Source organism: Eptatretus burgeri, chromosome 1 (genome assembly GCF_056783735.1).
Source record: "Eptatretus burgeri isolate ZD-2024b chromosome 1, Ebu_testis_v1, whole genome shotgun sequence".
In the NCBI taxonomy this organism is placed as follows: domain Eukaryota; kingdom Metazoa; phylum Chordata; class Myxini; order Myxiniformes; family Myxinidae; genus Eptatretus; species Eptatretus burgeri.
Genome location: NC_140961.1, coordinates 17480203 through 17502004, shown reverse-complemented (window position 1 = coordinate 17502004; position 21802 = coordinate 17480203). Strand labels below are relative to the sequence as shown.

General features: G+C 41.2%; 2 protein-coding genes across 3 annotated transcripts in view; both read left to right on the top strand.

Annotated features, from left to right (window-relative positions):
• The window catches only part of DQX1 (DEAQ-box RNA dependent ATPase 1), a 97742-nt gene extending 80134 nt beyond the window's left edge, over nt 1-17608 (top strand). Inside the window, exons 11-14 of the mRNA XM_085873746.1 lie at nt 711-839; nt 1253-1437; nt 9247-9467; nt 14776-17608. Of these exons, the coding sequence (XP_085729872.1) occupies nt 711-839; nt 1253-1437; nt 9247-9467; nt 14776-14992 (752 nt within the window). The 3' untranslated portion in view covers nt 14993-17608. The remainder of the gene's footprint in view (nt 1-710; nt 840-1252; nt 1438-9246; nt 9468-14775) is intronic.
• A 1579-nt stretch (nt 17609-19187) lies between these two features.
• Nucleotides 19188-21802, top strand: part of LOC147033947 (uncharacterized) — a 106968-nt gene continuing 104353 nt past the window's right edge. Inside the window, exon 1 of one of the 2 annotated variants that reach the window (XR_015056186.1) lies at nt 19188-20260. The gene's annotated coding sequence lies outside the window, so the exon portion shown is untranslated. The remainder of the gene's footprint in view (nt 20261-21802) is intronic. The other variant, XM_085873721.1, reaches the window with a different exon arrangement.

Below are 21802 nucleotides of genomic sequence, written 5' to 3'. Positions count from 1 at the left end.
TCGGCTTGTTCTTTTTCACCTACCCAACTCATCCACGAAGCTGTCATAATCTGTCCACAAATTTTTGAGATATCCTGCTCACAGACAAACAAACGGACAGGACTGAAAACATAACCTCCGTCCACCTTCGATGGCAGAGGTGATGATGTGCTGCTGCTTCGTTGACAAGATGAATACCGAATATTCAAAGGTCTGACACCGTAACATGGGTAATGCTGCAGTTGATAATGTGGGAACTTGGACCAACAACGTTCAATGAGTTATTCTTATTTAATTTTTTTTTTTAATTAAGGGTTATGTTTTACGTCCTTAAGATTTGATGCCCTCTAGCGGACAGTGTACTCCATAAGTTCCCCTTTTGCAATCACAATCCTCGTCCAAATTTTGGTAAGAATCCAACTTTTTGGTTTCCCTTCAAAGAGGGTGGATTATGTGCCCAATCGCAATTGTAGGAGTCACAATAGGCATCTCTAGTGCCAAGCGACATAAATAATCTCCAAAACAAGTTTAAAGTTTTAAACAAGTTTAAAGAAATACGGTATTTTGAAAAGTAAATTGTTTTTTTTTTTTCACGTCTTTAAAAGCTTGACGAATATTTCTATCGTCTCTGTCATTGTGCCTAAATCACAGTTAGCTTTGTGGACCTGCAAAGCCTGAAGCATTGGGATCGGAGCGTGCCGCTTGTAAATGTCCGATGTCTGATCGTGCAGGTCCTCCTTGCTGGACCGTTGGCCGAGGCGGAATCCAGAAGGAAGCGACCACGGTTGCCACCCGCCGCTTCCATCATCCCTGCGGGGACCACTTCATGCTGCTCAACGTCTACAACGCTTACACTGAAGGTGGGTTTGCAGCTTGTCTCCATGATACTGTCCAGCGGAAATTTCTGCGGCGTTAACTTAATTGAGCTCACGTGAAATTGTCTTTTGCACCACGTGGGGGCAGCAGCTGCTCTCTAATCCACACCCGTGTGTGATAACAAAGTGATTTTATTTATTGTCTCGTGTTCATTTTAATTGTTTCATCCATCCATTCTTCCCTCGTGTTTTTATTTACTTCCTGAAATTTCTTGATCCTACATCATTCTTTTTCACTTTACCACTCTGCACGATATGGTGTTCCATGCACGATCTGAAAACATGATGATTTCAAGAGTTTTTTTTTTTTCTTTTATTTTCTTCAAATGTAAATTATTGGTTATGAAATCATGTTCACTAGTATTATTGGCATTCTATATCTGGTCCTTCCCTGGCAGCGGGAGGCTCAGCGGCATGGTGCCGAGCTCGAGGGCTAAACCATGATGCCCTGCGGCAGGTGGAGGCAAGTCGTGCTGCACTGCAAGAGACGATGCGCCGTATAGAACTTCCCGTCGGCGGTTTGTCTGACCCTGTCGACCCCGACAGCATTCTCCGTGCTCTCCTGGCCGGCTACTTCATGCAGGTTTGTCTTTATGTCCATGTGTATGCTCAGATCTTCGCTGCAGGTTTTAAATGATGAGACAGAAAGGAAGATTAAAAACTTGCTCCAACCTTACTTGACAGAATATTCCATCACAGTTGTCAATTGCTTTTGTAAAACTTCATCTCAAATGATTAATATATAACTCCAATAATTTAATTTTAATTTTTTTTTTTTTTGTCTTTTTGAGCAGTTGGTGATAAATTGAGTTGCAGGACATTCCTTTGCAATGCCCTTTGATGGAATTTCCATCGGAATATATTCTCGCCTTCTGACGCACTGAGGCTATGTGTAGAGGTTGAGTGGAAGTCACTTTGTAATGAAGATGTCATGGAACGTAGATCACCTGATACCTGAACCATCCATCCATTGGGAAAAAAAAACTCTGTGCAGAGCGTTTGTGCTGCCTAAGCAGTCTCCTTGGCTATTGGGTACAATCCTGGACGGGTCGCCACTCCGACGCAGGATACCAGCAAGCTGGCACTCATTTTGCCAACCTCGGAAGGATGACAGGCAGAGTCAACCCCACCTGGTATTAATTCAACAGCCGAGTTGGATTTGACCTCAGGATCCTAGGATCACAAGCCCACCACCCTAACCATTCAGCCAACACCAGGCATACCTGAACCAACCACTGGTTAAGTAATCCTTTGTGCAAAATTATTCTCCTTCACTGTAATCGTTTTTTTCCTCCAGATATAGCCATTAATAAAGGAAGGGCTAATTAAAGTACTGCCTTGTAAGTAAATCGAAAACGTCAAATTAATACGTTGGTTGTGAGATACTTGCAAGTTCTGCACAAAATTATCAGGGTCACATGTCTGTGCTTGTTAATACTCATCTGAAAACTACTCATCACACCAGTTTTGTTCATTCATGATGCCTTTGGCCTGTGTAACATGTTGTGCTGGCCTGAATTGCCAAGCTCACATTTGTGTTTGTACTCAGATTTCCCTGCAATAGTGCATAAGATTATGTTGGACGGAAATTCAATTGAAACAGAATTAATTATCTTTGACACGATCGGGTCTCGGTAGTCACGGTACTCTGCCATTTCTCCCCCCCCCCCCCATTCAATGCACGCCTGACTTCATTTTCACAGCAATCGGGGTTTCATAATCAGACGTGGCTGTCTCCACATAAATTGTTGCAAAATTCATTGAGCTGCATTCGCTGTTTTTATTATTTTACACACGGGGATGCAAAATGAAAAAAAAAATTCAACAATGGACTGATTGTATAATTTTCAGGTGGGTTCCATCTCACATCGAGGGCATGGGTCTAAGCACATCATACAAGCTTCAGATATGATATCTTGTGGCTGTGAGTCATGAACTTAGAAGAAGGGTTTCCACTCATTTGTTGCCTTTCTCCCCACCCCCCCTCACCCCCCACCTGTGTAACCAACTTCCACATCCTCATCAACTCGTTCTTCCCTCCATGTCTTCAAGACAGCTGTTCACCAACATCTCAAATCATCTCCAATCCAAAACCATGATCTTTTCTACACCTGTTAAACCACCCCACCCATCCCAAAGTTTGCTTCTGCATCCATCTTGTCCACCCCTTGCATTTTCCCCTACCCCTCATCGTTGTCCACATCCTTTGTTTGTCTGTTTCGGTCTGTTTTCTCCCTCGGACCTGCTGTTTGGCTTCCCCCCCTTCTCCTGCTGTTCCTTGTGTTATGTTACATCCTGATGTGTTCCCTGTTCACGCTCTTCCATGAACCTCTACTGCATACCAAAAAAGAGAAGCTTGTTAGGAATGAGTTTTACGGATAAAAGAGCAAACTTGTGGGAGAAAATGATGATGCAAGGCTGCTTGAGTAGGTGAAGTCAAGTCCAGGAGTGCAGGTGTTGGTTGTGGGGGAGGGGGGGGGCAGATGAACATTAAGCCTGATATCCCACCTGCTGGCATTAGCTGAAGATTATAGATTCCACAACATCTTTCGAGAAGAGTATGCAAGTTATCACCGGCTCCCTGAACAAATGCTGTACAAATTTCTGCCACCTTGTGTCGAACGTCAGACCTGGTCAGCTTGGGCACAACTTCCTCCTCGGCCAACCCCACATGATGGCAATTATTGGGAGTTGTGAAGAAAAAGAAATAGTCGTAGTAGTAGTGCTGCTGAAGATGAGTGAAGACAACGTAGATTGCAAGCATATGCGATTGACAAGAGCATCCAAGCATTGCAGTTGTCAAGGAGAAGGCAACAGATGGCGAGACAGGGCAGTGTGGTGGCTGTGGTCTGAAAAGTTAATGCCTGATAAGTAGAAGAATCAAATTGTTAACTCCTTCCAAGCATAACTTCCATCGGTTGCAATTGAGCTAGATGCGTTTGATTTGATGTCCGAGTTATTTTTTTTATCTGACGTCGGGTCTCTCCTTATTTTGCCCAACAGCATCCGATTGGATTTGTTGCATTCTTCATTGAGTGTTCAGCAACGCAATAATGACACTGGCTACAAAGACCGTCAATCCACTGAAGACTTCTTAGTTAGAGCAGTGTTATTATGAGGTGCAAGTTTGGTTATTTTGATTTGCCTGAATCCCAAGAGCATATTCAATTTCTGCTCTGAACATAGACGGAAGATGTAATTTTTTTTTTCTCGATGTTTCATTGTCTAATCCACCGGATTAACGTTGTTGATATAACTTGGTGTTTCACCAACCATGAAGGAATGGCCCTGCACCACTGAAACTCAGCAAAGATATTGGGCCCTTTTGATGTAGTATCCAGACAGTGTAACACATCCCATTGGTGGGATGAAATTTTCTGATGCCATTGGAAGAGAAACGTCTGAAAAGTGGGAAAACGTTTGACTCCCCCTTGCACAAACTTCAGCGTGGAGCTTCCAGACGGATGCCAGGGTTAAACAGGCCAAGTTATAAAAACCTGTTCATCATAATATGATCTATATACAGGAATGTTTGGTAGCAAGTTGGATAGTGAATGTAGGATTGGATGTAGGAGAGTTCATGCAGAAGCAAGGCGAAGGTGTTTCACATATCCGCTCATGTACGAAAGGTTGTCACAAAAAGGCGGAAATATTTATAACACTCGAGTTCCGTAGAACACCTTACCCCACGCAATCCTGAGAAAGAAAAAAACAAAAAGACACATGCGAAGGGTCTTTTAAACTCTTGCTTTGCGTTTCCGAGCATGATTTATATTTCCTACGAGCTGAATCGATGTTTGTCAGAATCTCGATAATCCCCAACGCTGAGAGCGTGAGCGGCAAATTTGATTGGTTGAGATGGTGCAAAATGACCTAATATTTTCCCCAAGTATTGTAAAACAGTAGGTTTGTGGAATTGGCAACAAGGCAATTTGTATTCTACTGTGTTCAAGTATATATTTAAATTGTAATAAAATAAAGGTTTTAAAAGGCTGTCAGAAAAAAAAAAAAATAATAATTTCAGTAGCTTCCCGCCGTTGATGCACCCTCTTTTACACCAACTTATTTAACACGTTAAATTCGTTATTCGTGCCCGTTGTTTGTCGTTTGACGTCCATAAAAACTACGTTTCCTCCTTGGAATGATTTTCAATTCTGTTTGCAAAATAAATCGCACCCGTGTCCGAAGAAAGTGGTTCAGTTTGGAATTTTTAATATGAAATGGAGAGAAAGCCGAGAAATGAACGAAACCCATGAGAATTACCCTTAGAACCCTTGAGAATTACACCTTAGAACCCTTTAAAATTACCCCAAGATACCTCGAGAATTACACTTTAGCACCTTTTGGAATTATATTCAGTGGGTTAGAAAGGTTCTTATTCATATTTGATGGAGGGAAGGTAGGGCATACCCAAATACTGAAGTGGCTTCACCGCTTAAAAATTACCTTCATCCCCTGTACACATGCGTGATCGAGATGAGATTCCGTACAATTTGCCAAATTCAGAGCCAAAGTTCTACTAAACTGCAGGTTCACGTTCCGATTCATGTTCAAAATGTATAATTCAATTGAAATTAAGTTGTTTTTGATAATAGATTGACATCTGCACACACAGACAGACAGACAGACAGACAAGGTGAACCAATTGCTTAACCCCACTTTTTGCTTCATGAACACAGGGTAATAATTGGATAGGTACCTCGAAGAATTGGGTATCGAGGGGTACAGAGAAACACAGGGAGAAATGGTCGGTAGGTTGTTTGGATGGGTGTGATCTGTGTGTATGTGTTGTGCTGTTCGGATGTCTTGAAATGTTTTTGATTTTCATCGTGGGTCTTGTCTAGCGTGCATGCATTGTCTATGTTGATTGGACCATCAACCAACTTAAATGACCTCCCTCCCCCACAAGCATTTTTGGCTCATGTTATGTACCTCCTCTCTTTTCTCCTCCTTACCCCCACACCCTCCCAATTTCCACCTTCCCTTTTGCCATTCCTACCCTCTTCCCCACCAACTTCCTTCTTTCCGTCTTCCACCACTCTCCCACCACATGGCATATCCATGTTGGAGAGCACTGGGAGTGTAGTTTAGCGCAGGCGAATTGGGCCAAATGGCCATTTCCTGTGCCTAATTTTCATTGTAACTTCAATTGTTAATGTCTGCATATCGGTGCTCATCCTACCAGCGTGGAGATGCCCAATAATTCACCATCCTTTGGTGTTTGAATAAAAATGATCTCGTGGAAATGGAGACCATTGCTCTTGAAAACTGACATCTTCAGTCGGGCAAAACAAAAACAAACAAAAAATAAAAAAAATAATAATATTAATAAATGGACCAGTGTCTCATGCTTGTGAATGTGATTGTCATGTTGATGTACATTGTCCTTATAAAATGGCTTTGTATTCATCTCCGCCTCACATAATTGACTTTGAGCACATTTAGTCTCACATCGAAGGGGTTGCCAGACTATTGTTATGCCCATGTCTGTCTGTCTGTCTGTCTGTCTGTCTCGTTCTGTGTGTCCAGGTCGATATATTTTCGCTTCAAATTTTTTTTCTCTGCAACTGCTTGTACAATCGATGCAAAACTTTAAACATAGGAGGTTCTCCCCCATGGAGAATATTCTATTGATAACTCTGTCATGGGTCACATGGAATGGCAGCCATATTAGAATAAGGAAAGAAAAAAAACCTTGGCCATCTCCAAAACCTTTCAATGAAAAAAAAAATTGAAACTTGGCATATCTGATTTCTGACCCAATGTCATTTAAAGATTTAATTTATGATGTCACCAGTTACGTGGTCTGGCGGCCCTATTGGATTGAAGCCATGGGGAATAGCTTGAAAATTTCAACGTCATAGGAAATATGGTCTGGCAGCCATTATTATGGTCCGATGCCCCAGGTCCAATTGGCCCGGTTGGTAGTACCTGGTGTGTGAGTCCTCTAAACCAGGGCTTTTTCCATTCTTATTTACTTCCAGAGTCATACTGGACCTATATGGTTCCATCTTCTTCTAAGGTTCCACATTTGCCAGAGTCGAGACTGGTATTTTTATTCTTTTATTATTTCAGATGAATCTTCAATGATGCAATTTAGCCTTAATGTGCACAAAAGTGGTCGTTAAGTACTATAATAATCAATTATAACGACACTCCGTATATCTCTTCCAGGCTGAACAGTTTACGTTTTGTATCCCAATGATAGGTCGGATCTGGATCTGGATCTGGATCTGGACCTGAACCAAATCTTGTTATCGTCACCTACCCAACTCATCTACCTAGTTTCATCATAACTCGTCCACAACTTTTTGAAACGTTGTGCTACATATCTTTTTGATCCCATCTCTCAATGGTGAAGAATCACTTTAAATTTTTTTAAATTCTCTTATCTGGGTCTGTATCTTCATGAAAATAGAATCATGTTGTCCTTGGAGCAAACCCAACCTGTCCAACATGTTTTGACTGAATCTGTCCACAACTTTTTGAGATATCCTGCTCACAGACAGACATACCAACAAACAGACAGGGGTGAAAACATAATCCCTCTCCACTTTCGGTTGCAGAGGTAATAAAGCTCCGGATAATGGCAATGTATGTGACATAATAGGGTGCATGGATGTTACCGCTGTGTGGGCCATAATAACAGTGGGCTATTATAATTATAGCGTGTTGAGTTAACGACGGTATTTTTGTTCAGAATTTGTGCACGAGGGGTGACGATGCATTCTACTAACGCTACTAGTTTGACGATTGAACCTGCAGGGCATATAACCACACAGTATAACCAGACCATATATAACCACAATATGCATTATCCTCATCGTCTGCACGGCCATTTATAACAAATTGGTGTGTGTACCATTCCAAAGTAACAAAGTTATAAGTTGCGATTATCCATAATGAATGTCATTTTCCAGTTGGTTGACCCTTCTCTCTCCCCCCTCCCCAACCCCCTTTCCCACCCTCCCCGTAGCCCAAGCCATATCTGTTGTTCGGAATGCCATTGCAGGCCGACTCTTTTAGGGCTGAAAAACTGTTTGGCACAGGGTGGAGGGATCTGCATAAAGGAGTACAGACTATTTTCTAGGGAAACATACTTTACATTTCGCAAAAAGAAGAAGAAAAAAACCCACTGGATAGGTCCCAGGGCATGCCTTGGAAAACACTAAGTGGAGAACAGGAGGAACTCGAACGGCACTCGGTAGAGCGCGTACCTCCTCCATGCATATATGTCTGATCTACGACCCAATGTGATCGAAGGATTAAATTTATGATGTCATCAGTCACGTGGTCTGAAAATTGTTTTCAACTTTCCACGACAGAGAGAAAATACTGTTTAAGGAAAATCAAGGAGTATGCAGGACATAGACACAAGTTGCTGAAGAGGTTTTGAGGTTTCTCAAACCTTTCCACATTTGTCGTTGAGAAGATCACGTGTTTTGGGGAAAAGATGGGCGGCAGATGGGAGGATCAGTCCTTCTCCTAAGCTGTGTTCATCATGACCACATCCTTTACGAGTGAAGCATAAATGAAGAGCATGTTTTTGTAACCGATTTAAACTGCTGCTACCAAATTTTGGACGATACAGATGTCCAATCTCAAGCAGACTTGAATACAGATGTAACACTATGATCGCGTAGGCCTTAAAGTCAACACATAAGAGTGCTGGCCAATATTACTATGGTATACAAGGAAACTTATACATGGAAGGAGGACATTGCTAGGTGCTGGGTACCAGCACATGGTGAGAACGCACTGTGAAAGTATTTTTTGAAAGATATGGTTGTATCCGTAATCTCTATAAGCTAAATACAGTTGGACAGCCGACTTTGCGTCCCCCCACAACTTCACTCCTCACTCTGAAGGACAGACCGCCAAATTGCATTGTCGTTTGGCACCTCGTTTGACCAATAGTTTCTTTATTGTGTTTTTTTTTTTAAAAGTCAAAGTCAACTCCACAGAGTAATTCCATATTTTCAATTCCACAAATCCAAGATCATACAACACAGAAGTAAGTGGACTATCAACTGAGCGGTTATTTGGTTTCTCATCGCAGATGATGCAAAATCCTGGAATCACTTGTTAACAATAGCTGCTGAGTGGGCCATTAAAATCGTTACATTAAGACGGTGATCCCTTCCAGTTGGCTGTGTCTAACACCGTTTAATTTAGTTTTTTTTTTTTTTGTACTCCATGCATTACTGAACTGTTCTTCAGAGAACCTGTAGCAAAAGAACCTCAGAGTTCATGTCAGGTTCATGCAGGAGAATTACCTTACCAACCCTTCCCTAATTGGCATGGTGTGATAACATCATCGGCCCTTGTATAACAGCAGCATCCTTTTACCTACATCCTCCCCTCCCCACGACCCCTCCTCCCCTTTCTGCAGGTCGCACGGGATGTTGATGGCTCAGGAAACTACCTTTTGGTTCCTTACAAGCACGTTGCTCAGTTGCATCCCCTGAGCTGTTATCATGGAGGCCGCAACATGCCTGTTGGCCACAATGTACCTGCTGCACCCTCATCCTTCCCTTCTTGGGTTGTGTACCACAAGTTTAGCCCAGCAGAAGGAAACTGGCTCCACGTGGTCTCAGAGATCAAACCAGAGATGTAATGTGGGGTTTTGGTATACTCTCTTTGGTGTATAGTGATGGTCATGATGCTGATGTATTACTCAAGTCTTGTAAGTTATACGTACTTGCTCAGCTTACACGTTGAAAAACTTAATTCAACTTTGAGAATGTTCCACCGCTTCTCAAAGATCATCTTGCCGTGCTGATGTTAGATCAATAATTGTGAATTTCTTGGGTCACTGAAAAGTTTTTTTTTTTTTTTTGTCTTCCTTGTTTCCTGCACTTTCATATGAAAAATAGTTTTGAAGTTCCAAAAAATATTAAACCTTCAAAGTTGTAACGGGGATAATGATGTTTTTGAAGGCCAAAAGTAAAAGTAGAGGTAAAGGCCCGGTCACACCTTGATGTTTTAGCCAGCGATGGTAACGTATTAAAATGTATGTAAAACGCTGGCTTACGTTGAACTTTTGATGTTTTTTTTAAAAGATTCGGACGTATTCATAGCGACTTGGTCTTATGTATAACGCATTGGTAACGGACACAGAACGTTTCGTTGTGTTATATATATAACTTATACCAACGAATGCTGAACCTGTTGTCGGCCTACACAACCGATGCCTAACGATAGTCTAACTTAGGCATAGCACGTTGCACGCATCGCCGACGATGTCGTGACGTAGCCTATTAAAAGGCTGACGCACAACGATTCGAATCATAACTGCTGTAGAAATGGAAGTGTCAACATCGCGGTCACACCTTGGCGATCTTGCCAACGTATGCCGACCCAAGAAAAATGTGTCTAAAACGTTGGGGCACGTCAAATACGGTATGAGTAAGTTTGGTATACGTGAGTAGAACGCTAAAGTACGCTATCATACGTCGTAGTAAGTAGAGTACGTCAAGAAATTTTAAACATGTTCAAAATTTTACGACGTACTCGGCGTATGACACACGTTCCGCATGCGATGGGGATAAGTTGTACACACGATATGCGGACGCTTACACACGTCCACAAAGGCTACTTATAAGCTACTCATAAGTCGAAACACGTCGCGGTAATGTCTTTTTTACACGAAACTTATTTCTAACTTATGTTTGACGTGCTTTGAACCAATTCTTTACGTAGTCCCAACACACATCGACGTATGTAGACGTATTCCAATGACGTCTTCCGGTCGACAAAAAAAAAAATGAACGTGTTTCTAGCTTACAACTGCCATATAAAGACGTGTTCCCAGCGGTTTTGGGAATTGGTATATAAAAATGCTGCTCATAAAAGGGGAACCCAACAGTGTTTTTGAGTCCTTTTGAGTCGATGTCCATGTCAGCAGTAACAGTATCAGTATCAGTATCAGTATTAGTATTAGTAGTAGTTTGTTCATGTTGGCAGTAGTAGGTGAGTGTGAGGGGGAGGGTGTGGGTTATGATGGATCCTCCTTGCGTCCGCGTGTCCACGGATAGGAGATATCTTTTCACCATTGTTCGAAGTTCTTTGCGGCTAATTTTTTATGGGGCTTTTTCAACAATGAGCTATAGCTTGTTTTTACGATTTAGGTCTATTCATAACGGGTTGGACAAATGCACAATGAACTAATAATGTGCATAGAGCGCTTTGATTACTTATAGATACGGTATACCAACGAATAATTATCGTGAAGCCGGCGTTCACAAACTATGCCCAATGATAGCCTAACTTATCCATATTGTGCGGCAGTTTATCTTTGCCGGTGACATAGGGTTTGCTATTCATAGGCTGCCACTCAATGATTTAAATGGCTGCATCTCCACTATTGAAAGTAGACGCTTGCGCTCAACAATTGGATTTTTTTTACACTCAACGACTTTTAAACGGTACCACTCAGCTATTTTCATTGTTTACAATGAACGATTTAAATTGCTGTCACTCGCCTTTGTTTTTTGACGCTGGCGCTCGGAAATTTTAATCGTTTCTATTGAACGTGCTAAATCGCTCAAACTCCACTATTGAAAGTAGACGCTTGTGCTCAACAATTGGATTTTTTTTACACTCAACGACTTTTAAACGGTACCACTCAGCTATTTTCATTGTTTACAATGAACGATTTAAATTACTGTCACTCGCCTTTGTTTTTTGATGCTGGGGTTTGGAAATTTGAAGCGTTTCTTCTGAACGTGTTAAAACGCTCAAACTCGACTATTTTAAATAGACGCTGCCGATGGACAATTGGAATCATAGCCAAGCTAGACATCGAAGTGTGAACATCCTCGTCATGCCGAAGAAAAGTTTGAAGAATGCTGCAAATAAGTGTCCTGGCCGTGGCCGTGGACGCTAACGCAAGGACGATCCATTATACCGACGTCTTTCAGCCTATGAGTAACTTAAAAGTAACGTCTGTTGATGTGTGGCAACGATCGCGTAACGTGCCAACAACACGTTAATCATAGGTTAGAAATAAGTTTCGGGTACGCTAAACATTACCTCGGCGTGTCTCAACTTATGATTAACTTACAAGTAGCATGTGTTGACGTCTGTCAACGATCGCAGACCGTGCATACAACTTGTGGCCAGCGTAGCGGAATGTGTGAGTCATACGCCGGCATACGTCGTGAAATTTCAAGCATGAAAAAATTTGAGGACAACCAAAAAGTACAACGTTTAAAGCCAACATACAACGACGTATGGCAGTGTTTTTCAGCATGCTCTCAATGTTATCAAAACTTACCCATAACGTATTCAACGTGTGCCAGCGTTTTAGAAAAAAAAATCAAAAATCGGCATACGTTGGCTAAAACGTCAAGGTGCGACCGGGCCTTAAGGCAGGGAATATCGAGGTGGGTTCGGCATTGTTAAGAGACTAGTTATTTGAAGCAACAGAAGATGATCGGTTATTGCGGTGACCGTTCAGTTTTGAAAGAACAAGTGGATGAGTCAAACGGATGAACAAGGTTATTGGGTGCTGATAAGAGGAATGGTAGGGTGTTACAGAAGATGGGAGTAGTTTTTTTTTTAATGTTTTTACGGGAGATAACTCGAGATGGTATGGAGCTTTTACTTTGAAAGACAAGGATGGAGGAGGTTTGGAGACACGGAATAGTGATACAATAGGAATGACTAAAACAAACCAACAGGTGAAAGAGACAGCGTGTAGAAAGTGCAATAGAGAATGCAGGATCCCTTGCCCACAATTGTAAGCAGTACTCCATTGTACTGCATACAAATTTCCAAAAGCTGCAGAACAGAGAGAGAGAAAGATGTAAAGGAAGGGTTTTGCTTTGTGGGGTATACAGTGAGATCTGGGAATGACTTTGCGAAATTGAAGAGCGTACAGATTGGCCCTTACATTTAAAATCTCTGTATTATAGATTTTTTTTTTTTTTTGAAAGCCAACCTGAAAATTTACTTAGCCCAGGACTTGTCATATATCTAATTTTTCATACCTGAGAGCTCCGATACTACGTCTTCCAGAGGTTTACAGTTGGAAGCCATGATTCGTGCATCTTGCAGTGAAACAGCATCGTGTGGAGTGACACCCACATACCCCTGCAGGAATTGTTTGATTGGCTGACACACTAAAGAAGAATGAGCAATGTTTGCCATGTGCTCTTATTGCTCTAACATCATGTATGAATTCCGCTTTGAATTCTCCCAGAAATATAAAACAATATTGAGTGTATAATCTCTGCTTTCTTGCTATATACTCCACCATTCACTGAGCGATTGTTTTTCTTTCGAGAAAAACGTGACTTTTTCCCATCTCATTGTTCAATACTGCTTATGGCGGCTATTATTGTGTCATTTTGACCCCCCCCGCCCCCCTCATGCCTTTGGATCCTCTTTGGTAGTTAAAAGCATCAAGCTGGGATTAATTTGTTAATATTGCAGCGAAATTATTAATGCCTTGGTGGGAATGGATAGTACACCTATCAATTATATATGATGCATTCAGTCCATATCGTAAGACTCGAAGACAACACATGTACTACCCACATGGAGAGCGTTATCCTCATGCACACCATATGGAGTAATAACAAAAGAAGGACCGATGTGTTCTCTCACTTTTGTTCCTTGTAACTGCATGGACATCGGAAGATGTCTTGATGTGAGATATGATAGTCCTGTATACTGTGTTGATATTTTAAAGTGTATGAAAGCAGACGTATCGATAACACGCACATGTACACACACACACACACACATACACACACACACACACACACACACACACACACACACACCAAAAAAGACGAGATAAGCTATTGTAATCGGTGTGTGAGTCCGCACACAGATCTACCCCAGCGAGACTGCATTATTCAATGTTTGTTCTCGTTGATCATTTTTGTCCCGATTGTGGGAGGGCCGTCTGCCAACACCTATAAATGCAGATATTTGACATCAACCCCATGTTTTTATTGATACTCTTCTTTTGGACGAATAGAATGTTGTGGATGAAGCACACTTTCCTTTTAGCAGCAGTCTCGTCTGGGTTCACTTGGCTTGATGATAAACTGTTGGATTGGTGCTTTGTATGCAGGCTGTTTGCATTACAAAGTATATCATACCTCAGATGCATGTTAAGCCAGTGACTTGTCTGCCAGCATTAGTTTATATATATATATATATATATATATATATATATATATATATATATATATATATATATATATATATATATATATATATATATATATATATATATATATACATTTTTTCAAATAAAAATTTTTTTCATTTATTTATATTTTCATTTATAGATGATTTCTGATGGTTCTGTGATTTTTTTTTTTTTTTTGATTTTTTCCTTGTGTATCAGCTTCGATGTCCGTGGACACCCAAAATTACCGTGCTCCCCCATTGTCTCGGTTCGCTCACCTGCATTTATTTTTTAATTTATTTATATTTTCATTGATGGATGTTGGCCGGCAATTTTGTGAATTTTTTTCTTTGTGTTGGCTTCGATATCCATCGGCACGTAAAATTTCAGCTTTCTACGTCACCCTTAAGGTACCGATCTTTAATATCAGTCAGTGGTTAGAAAGAGCTTTATATATTAGATGTAACACTTGGTTAAGTAATGCAATCCTGTACTTGTGGAAAATGCTGTTACTGAGCTGTCTGGCCTTCCAACACAAAAAGTAATCGCTCAAGCCACTGCAGCCATTATTTATATTTTTAACTTGTCTTAAGTGTTCAAGTTATCTCATGATTTGGTGAAAAAAAAAAACTATAGTTTAATGGATTCGATATCGCAGGCAGAGCACAGTGTTTTAATCTTTGGAAGTCGTTGTTTATCTGCTTTTGAGTTTTGTCGTTTAAACACTTTTACATGGTTTTGCTGAGTTTTCTTTTTTTTTAATTTGCACTATAGTTTGGTGCAGTTGGCACCTCCATACTACTTGAGCAACCTGCCAGCAGGAGAAAGCAGAGAGCTTTTGGAGGAAATCCGAGCACAGGTTCGGCCTGTGATGCAAGAAGAGTGCTGCACCACGTATGCGCCACAGGAGAGCAAGATTGAGGGAGATGAAGGCTCAGACAGGAGGAGCTCAACCCAAGAAGATAAAGACGAAGGTTGTATCCTCCAGTGAATTGTCCAGGGTGTCTGCATTCAGTTTCTGTTTGAAAAAGACGAAATGAAGAAAGACATATAATATGCAATCATTTTCCAATTTTGCCTCCTTTTACGATCACGGTACAAGTGCTGATGATTTATCCCTTTCTGTCATCTCGTTTTCCAATGGCTCTTTGTAATAAGCCACATAAATGGGTTTCTTTTTGCATCACTCATTGGTCAAACTCTTGCTGTCTTGGTTTTCATGTTCACTTTGTTACGTCCCCTTCTCACTTTTAATTCCGTCACTAAATTCCCAGGATCCTTGGCGTTCTCGTCATGTTCTAAACATAATATACTTTAAATGGAGATCCTCCATGAGCATCATATGATTGTGTAGAGCAAGCAAATGAACATTTTGTCATGTCAGAGTTTTCATCAATGTTTGTTTATTTTTGTCTTTTTTTTTTGAATTGCTGAAATGTGACGTTTCATTCTACTGTTCTCATTGAATGTCAGGCTGTGTGACTGATGCACTACTTGCAGTGCTGCACCTTTTAAATAATTATTGGAATGACATTGAGCATGAGGCCTAACTATCTGTGGAGGAGAGGCATCATTATAGAACCGTAACGAGCGGTCAGATTATGAAAAAAATGGATCTATAAAAGAAAAATTGCACTTTGTTATTGACAGCATTTGTGACGACATGGGTCGGACCAGCCAATTCGTGAGACTTGGGCCTTAAACGTTTCCCAGTCGAATGCTCAACAAAATGGTAATAATTGGGATTATTCACGTCGTAATATTCGTATTTGTGGTAGTAGTCGTAGTCGTACATGGGCTTGGGCTGCACACTCTTTGAGGGATGCCTAGTGTGTAATAGATTATTGAAGGTGGGCAGGGCAAGTGAATGTTTGGCCAAGGGCATGGCCAAGGCCAACACCAGGGTGAATGTTTATAGCTGGATCGAGATTCGAACCCAAGTTAGACAGCTCAAAGATGAGTGTGCAAACGTCTGAGCTATCCTACCAGCCCTTGTGTATCGGTTAAAATGTGCAGTGCCACTTAGTGGGTTCTGCGCTGGACGATTGTGTATACCCCTGGCACGTCGACGGTCGTGCCTTGTGGTCGAAGCAAAGACAAACGTACACAACCCCATTTGTGTTCTTGTTTTGTGCCATGCTGGAGTCCATTCGATCGAAGTGTTCGACTCTGGAATATCGCGCAGTTTTATCTGTGGAAGTGTCATGCTTGGGCTCTAGCTATACCACTGAGTAAGTGAATCTGCAACTGTCTTTGGGTGATCTGATTTTTAATTGCAAACACTAACTTTCAATTAATTAATTTAATTCATCTCGTTTCTCGGACATCCATCGAGGTACGGGTTCTCATTTTTCATTCAAATTGAGCCGCTCTGCTTGGCTGCTCTTGTGACCAGTGGGATGAATTTTTACTTTTTTCCTCTCCACAATATTTTGACTGTTTTTTTTCTTTTATTTGTGTGATTGCATTTCAATACGGGAAAATAATTGCACACGTCGAGTGTTTCCGATTGTTTACATGTGGGAATTGTTAAAGTTGCCACTTCTTTTTTCTTTTTCTTCTTTTTAGCACATTGACTCTGCTTGGTCGTTGCCTTTTGTTCCATTTTTAAATGATTTATTTTTCCTGTTGGTAAATTTCATCGGTACTTTACAAAACTTGAACTGATCAGTGAGTGACGCGACTGAAAGTGTTCATTGTTGAGCTCCCAAAATGGATGCACCGTCGGAGTGGCAGCAATGGTGCAATGCAAATTTGGAGGACTGTGTTGCTTTCCATTATATGAGCTGACTGTCAGCCTCACCTTTCCTCTTAACCTCTTCCAAACACGCTCCCCATCCCAAGTCCCCCTTTTCCACCTTTCTTCTTTCCCTTACAAGATCGAGCTTCATGTAAGGGGTGGGCAACTGTTGGACACAATAAGCCAAGGGAACGGGGGGAACAGGAGGGGAGGACACGGAGTACTCTGCAAGAATGAAGATTAGGTCGAGTCGGGTTAATGAGGGTGGAAAAGGTTATTGACATTCGATGAAGGCGTACCCCTGCTTGAAGCTTCCGAGGGAAGAGTTGGATAGATAAACGTCAGGAAGGTAGATTGGTAGAGCGGAAGGTCGTTCACCATGATGTTTTCAAAAATTCTCTCCCTCCCCCAATGTGTAACATGTAAACTCCCTCATTTTCCTTTTTCCCCATTGTATGAAATTGCTGAGTTCGCAAACAAGCCAAAATGCCAAAAAATATTCCACTGTTAGATTTGCGGTTCCAGGCACTACATCTGCTCAAATAAGCTGTCGGTAATTTTACGTGGTTATCGTGTGTGGCAATCTGAACAATCGTAACCGTTGTTCGAATTGTTTGTGTTTTTTTTTTTTTGTTGACTGCCACACGTGCTCTTTAATAAATCTACATGCAGGGAAATTATGAAATGTTTGGAAATGAATCCACTGTGCGAAGCGTGTAATTGGGTTTGTGCTTGGATTTGGGTTTGGATGGAAAAGTCCATTGGGGTAATTAAAGCACGGGATTGTCCTGTACACATTGCACAGAAACGCTGTATTTTCTTTTTGAGGTGTGCACTTTTTTCTCGAATTAAATTTGATGAATATTTCATTGCCTGTGATTTGGCGTTCGGTACGAGGATATTTCACTTTTCAAGCACATCCACACATTTTACACTTTTAGCCTCTGTGGACATAATGAATAGTTTGTGTTGATCTCTCACCCAGTCCCTTATTTATGTGGTGTAATGATCAATTAAAATTGGTGTTAAGAGCCAGTCATAGCGAGATGGATCATTACTTATTGGGGGGGGGGGTGCAGGGGAGTGAGATGGAGATTGGATGAGGATGAGGTGGGGGAGTGTTGCTTGCATGTAGAAATTTAATGGTGACTTTTTTAATATATTTTTTATTTTACAGACATCTAAGGCTCATGGAGGAGTTGTAATTAAAACTAGCACGGGCACTCGGTAGAGCGCATACCTTCGCCGCCGCAACTTTTTTCCGGGCATATTTGAAAAATGTCACTTTAAAACGTCCATGACGTCACAACCGTCAGTCCGATTGATGTCAAATTTGGTGTGTGACCTCCTTGAGGGCAGTCCAATAAAATGGAATGATAAAGACTGAAAAATTAAAAAGTTGAAAAATGACGTCATCTTTTGATGTCATTTTGACGCCCTTCCGGTGACGTCACGTCCAATCGGGGGCAACCATTCTGAAAGCTCTTAGTTCACTGAACGTTTTAACGTTGGTTTCATGTCAATAGCTCTATTAGATCTGAAGTTATGCCTACAAGTATATTTTGACCTTGTGTGTGACCTTGACTACAGTGTTAATTGGCAAAACCTGTATATCAATAAACAGATATTTTGGTACTGATCCTAATGCCTGGATTTGGGAGACTTTCCTTTATAAATTACATAGATATTTGAATGTAAAATATCAGGACATTTTAGCCACAATTGAAAAACGTCATGTTTCAAACGTCAATGATGTCATAACGGTCAGTCCGATCGACGTCAAATTTGGTGTGTGACGTCCTTAAGGTAAGTTCTACAAAACGGTATGATCAAAACTGATGTGGTTGAAAATTTACGTCATATTGTGACATCATTTTGACGCACTTCCGATGACGTCACGTCAAATCGGACACGAGGCACCCGAAAGGTATTTCGTCATGCAACAATATGGCGGTGGTTGCATGTTAATAGCTCTATTATGAAGGAAGTTATGCTCAAAAGTTTGTTTTTGACCTTTTCATGACCTTGACCTTTGACCCGATCGCTCCCAAAATCTAATCAAATCGTCCTTGGATACTCACGAATCATCCCACCAAATTTCATGCAATTCGGTTTAATACTTTCTGAGTTATGCGAATAACAAACAAACACACATATTCACAAATAAATAAATACACAGCGACCAAAACATAACCTTACGCAGAATGCGAAGGTAAAAAGTAGCGAGGCGAAGGTATGCGCTCTACCGAGTACCCATTCTAGTTTGTACCTGGCACGAGAGTGTGCGGAAAAGAACGGAACATTTTAGTGTTGGTTTCATGCAAATCGGTTTTGATTTTTTTGAGCGTGTTATGACAAAAAGCGCATATTTTGAAAGGTCGTGACCCCACTGACCTTTGACCCCCAACCGCTAACAAGGGTAATGACGTAATTGTGTCATGTCGCCCATCACAAGATTGGGCAATGAATTCTGAACATTTTGGCATCGGTTGCACGCCAATTAGATCAAAATTGACCGTGCTATGGTAAAAATACGAATTTGACCTTTCCTTGACCTTTGACCCGATCGCTCTCAAAATCTAATCAAATGTTCCTTGGATAATAACCCATCATCCCACCAAATTTTAAGCGATTTGGTTTAATACTTTCTGAGTATTGCGAATAACAAACAAACACACACACACATATATTCACAAATAAATAAATAAATAAATACACAGGGACCAATACATAACCTTTCGCAGAATGCGAAGGTAACCATGCCGACAAATATGTATATGAGAAAACATCGGACTTGACCAGACAAACCCAGTCGTTGACTGTGGGGGGTGAGGGGGGGGTGACGGAGCAACATCACCTTGTGACATCACTCCCCCTCCACACTCAGAGGGGAAATTGAGGTTAAAGTCATCCCTCCCTCTGTCCTGTCCCCAACTCTCAGGGGATCCCTCCCCACGTAGGTTATTCACCCATCTCCCTCTCAGTATTGACCATCAAGTGAGGAGGAAGCACATTCCATTTTACAGTTTTTGTCACGACTCGGCCAGGGTCGGAATCGAACTGCCGACCTCCCAGACCGCTGACTGAGAGTGGACACTCAAAACATTTTGGCACCAAGTCATTATTAAGCGTTTTGCCACATTTCCTGTTGGATTAAATGTATTTTCAATTATATCAAAAGCTTTACAAGCTTTGTGAGGAAAAACTCGTTAAAATGATCACACGCATCGACATCGAACTGATTGATGAAAGTTGCGGGGGGACAAGACATCAAATTGAATTTTAAAAAAAATACACAAAAATTGTTTCCACGACTCACCTTTGCTTGTTGATGATTGGCACACTGCTGCCATGTGAATACGTATTGCAGTGATTACTCCAAACTGTTTTGGAAGCAAGCACGCTCATCCTGGTGGGACACACAAGGCCTTGCCTCTTGGAGATGCATGTCAAGCTTGGACGATGTGAGCAGAATGCCAACGCGCTGGAGGTTCCATCCACGAACATACTTAGACTTAGGTGGGTGGTGTGTGGTGTGTGTGTGTGTGTGTGTGTGTGTGTGTGTGTGTGTGTGTGTGTGTGTGTGTGTGTGTGTGTGCGCGTGTGCACACATGAATGGGCATGCGTGTGGACTGTATATATGCGAATGGACTGGCAGGATGGCCAATAGATAACACACTTGCCTCTGAGCTGTCTGTCTCGCCTGGGTTTGAATTCCGACACAGCTATAAACTGTCATCCCGGTGCTTCACAGACAGGGTGATTCATCAATGTGTGTGCAGTCTCTCGGATGGACGTTACATGGTTGTCCCATCTGCCGGAATTCGTTGGTGGCTTTGAAAGATCCCACGATGTCCTTCATGAAGTATTGACGAGTTATCGCCGGCACCATGAACAAATTACAAATTCTAGCCCTAACTACTGCTGGGAAGGCAACAGCACACCACACAGTATAACGCTTGCTGAGAAACTGCTTCGGCAGCACTGACACTGTAACAGAGTATGGTACTCGTAACATCAGATCAGATATTAACCAATGTCTACAAATGCAAGTATGTGGTTCACGAAGCACTGTAGGGCGATCAGTAAACCAAGTGGCGTAATTGTTTAATGACAAATGTATAATTTTAGAGTGGAGGATCTTTTATGTCATTGGCAAAACAAAAATATTGAATTGATTCCGTTTTGATAATAATGCATGAGTGGAGCTTCTTTGTTATTATTATTATTATTATAATTATTAATATTATTTGCAGTTATAATTGCTCTGCTTTGAAAAACATGCACCTCTAGTTTTGTGACTGTTTAATCCAAATACGCATTTATTTAAAGATATGCTCATTTAGCCACAAAGCGGGTTGATTAAGTTTTTATTTTCTTGCTGAACTGCACCTGAAGTTTGTTACTTGTGAAATCGAAGATTCACTAGTGTTGTGCATATCGATTGGTCTTGTCTGTTATTGTGTCTGTCTGTCTGTCTAGTTCGATTACCTACAGGTCACATTGTAACTCTGATCTTCACAAAATTTAACCATCTGGTGAAGGTAGTCACAGGCTGGAAGCCTATTATTTTTGACGTCAATAGGTCGAAAGATAAAGGTCACATAAATTTTCAATTCTCATCACATTGACTAACTTCATATCCTGTGTATACATACACAAGTTAGAAAAAAAACATTTTATAAAAAAGGTAAATGCATGTGGGGATGGAATCTTCAAAAAATAACTAAATCAGGTGGGAAGGAATGACAAGGAAGGAATGATGCGGAAGAGTTGTCAGTTGTCCTTCACTTTTGGAGTCATCTATTTATTTTGCATGCCGACATGACAGAATTTTTCTTCACCATCGCTTTCTCCGCTCCTTCTCTTCAATTCTATCCCCATACTCCTATATCCTCCCAACCTCGCTCCCCTTTTCTCCCAAACTCCACTCAGCTCCTTTCCTTCTCCTACCATCATTCTCTTCTGCTCAATTTACTCCCTACCAACACATACACAATAAAGAGACACCTTCATCCCTATCCTCTTCCCTTCTGTTTTTTTACTCAATGTTGGCATTTC